Below are 2,517 nucleotides of genomic sequence, written 5' to 3'. Positions count from 1 at the left end.
CCAACTATAACCAAATCTTTCGGGAACTAATTTGTATAGCAAGGCATGTTTCATGGACCAAATTGTGTGTTTTGTTGCGGATTATGCCCCCATTTGTCGCTCAAAGTCTACACCGCAGCTGTACATTTGGGTTGTTACTGAACAAAGCATAATGTTTGTTTCCCTTCTTAATTACCTCTTTTGAGTGAACGAAGTCGACATGACTACGGTCTCTTGATCGACTGATCTAAACCTTAAAAACAATTAATGGACAAACACAAAATCTTCGCTCTTTCTTTTCCATAGATCGATGGGTCCAACTGAAATGAAACAATAGATGAGGGAAAAGCACATACAGCTCTGAATGAAGGTTTTGCTGCAATATCTGTTCAACTAAGGAATGTAAAACATCAGAAAGGGAAAGGCCGAAGTTTACATATGCAAAACAATGGAAAGATGCACAGAAGTTTGTTTTGCGATAGAGAGGATGCACTGGAACACATCAAGAAGGTCAAACAAGAGAATACCAATTAGCTCCTTTTCATATCCAGAGAAGTTTGTCCCATTCCCCGTCTTTGCCATCCATCTGTCTGCTCCGGACCTCCAAACTTCTAACTGACCTAAACATCGATTATACAAAAGGGGATTGCGTCTTACCGATCAATGCGAAATTCTTGTAGTGATTGTAAACTTTCCACATGTGAGTAAACCGTCACCATATCATCATATCGACGAGTCAGTGCATTTAAACGTTCATGTAGCCCAGAGATCTCAATTTTCCTCAAACTAGCATCCTCCAGGTCTAATAAATAACAGAGAAATGGTCCCGTGGATGACAATGATGAAAACACCAATTCACCCGCGTGAGTGACACCAGCATCACAATATGACACCACTGAAATAGTATCATCCAAGTGAGGAGGCGGGATAAACTCTTTGCAGCTCCAAACTTCGAGATCCTCCAATATCCACAATCTTACTGGGCCACCGACACGGTCGATAATTGATGCCCAGTAGTCAAGTAAAGCAGCACGCCCACCAAATTCGATTAAACACATACATGGATCGTATACGAAGTCTGCAGGAAAGGGAATCGCTCGAAAAGTCTCCAGCCTAACATCAAACAATATAAAATAGGCCTTCTCTTCATCAGTCTCACCAAGCATATGCATGACCCCGTCCATACATAAACTTAGTTCTATGCTCAAACCAGGTAGACCGAGGTCTAACCTTCTCCACTCCTTCTCACCAAGAGTTAAAATGTCGATTTTCGTAGGTCCCAAAAATCGGCTCTTCCACGAGTTTATAATCTTGTGCTTCTTTTCAACCGGATCGTACCCCAGGAATGGCTTACCATAGATAGAAGGTGCTGGAAAGGTAATGCACTCGCCGGTGCTAGGGTTACAAACCTGGATTCCCTCTATATCACTTATGCAGATCAAGCCACCAACAGACTGTGGAATATAGTCAGCATGGGTGTCAATTTGGCCGTGATAGCTCGCAACTTGAACCTGTCCCGGGTCGTCCATATTTTTCGTATAGTCTGTGCTGAAGAAGAAAAATCTATCCCTCCTCTTTCTTACATATTCAGCATTAACCGCTGGACCATTTCTATCAACATTTATCTGCAGTTTGGGATGAGCAGAGGAGCGAGCGAAATGGGAGGAGACGAAGTGGGGATCGGAGATAATGGAGCGCCACAGGGTAGAAACGCACCTGAATCTGCACAATGACTTCACCGGGAGCCTCAGTAGTATCTCCACTGTGATATCTCGCGGGAGAGGACGAGGAGGAGGACCGCGGCCTTCACTGCTGCTCTTCTTCTTCTTCTTCATCTTCCTCGACCGACTGACCTAAGATTCCTCGAATCGATCGAAGGAAAGGAAACGCTGTAGAAGAGGCCGCCGCCGCCGCCCTCTATGAGCTCTCCGGCGGCAACCTAAGGGGTTGAGATCGGCAAGCGTCGGAGTTCTGGAAGGGAGGGAGAGGGAGAGTGAGATAGGGAGAGAGAAGATGGCATGACCTTAGTATTACGGCGGGTCTGTTTAGGTTTGAAACGGAAGAAAAGCCGAAACAGAAGGGCTTGGGCTTGGGCTTGGCTCAGGCTCAGGCTTGGGCTTGAAGCATGGGCTTGAGCTTGGGCTTGGGCTTGGCCGACTGAGGGATGATCATCATCATTATTAAAAGGTTCGATTTTTGGTTCACTTCGATTTCGAGAAGTGAAAATTAGAAAACAAAAAGGTAAAATACCTTCTTTTTTTAAAAAAAATCAAATCAAATCGAACCGAGCGGAACCGAAGCTTCAAAAAGGTAGAATCAAACTTTTGTATTAGTTCGGTTTGGGGACTTGCAACATACTCGATCAGCAAACTTGAGATTGTTTGTTGCATTTTTAATACATGCTTACTAGGTCTCGTTGTAGGAACCAATAAGACCAACCGTTGAAAATCAACTTCTTACGTTCTTTCTTTGTAATGTCTGATTAGAAGAACGATTCAAATTAACTATATATGATATGAAAATGTTCGCGGACATTAT

General features: G+C 43.8%; 1 protein-coding gene across 1 annotated transcript; it reads right to left on the bottom strand.

Annotated features, from left to right (window-relative positions):
• Positions 1-247: 247 nt before the first annotated feature.
• LOC116211946 (putative F-box protein At1g47790) lies at positions 248-2,027 on the bottom strand. The gene has a single exon (XM_031546493.1). It carries the CDS (start codon positions 1,812-1,814, stop codon positions 633-635), a length of 1,182 nt encoding a protein of 393 aa, XP_031402353.1. The 5' UTR covers positions 1,815-2,027; the 3' UTR covers positions 248-632.
• Positions 2,028-2,517: the final 490 nt, after the last annotated feature.

Source organism: Punica granatum, chromosome 6, assembly GCF_007655135.1.
Source record: "Punica granatum isolate Tunisia-2019 chromosome 6, ASM765513v2, whole genome shotgun sequence".
Classification (NCBI taxonomy): domain Eukaryota; kingdom Viridiplantae; phylum Streptophyta; class Magnoliopsida; order Myrtales; family Lythraceae; genus Punica; species Punica granatum.
The sequence above is the reverse complement of the archived record's forward strand: the minus strand, read 5'-3'. Positions and strand labels throughout refer to the sequence as shown.

What these genes read in the sequence shown, in the direction of transcription:
- LOC116211946 (XM_031546493.1), bottom strand. Translation starts at nt 1,814, where the DNA reads ATGAAGAAGAAGAAGAAGAGCAGCAGTGAAGGCCGCGGTCCTCCTCCT.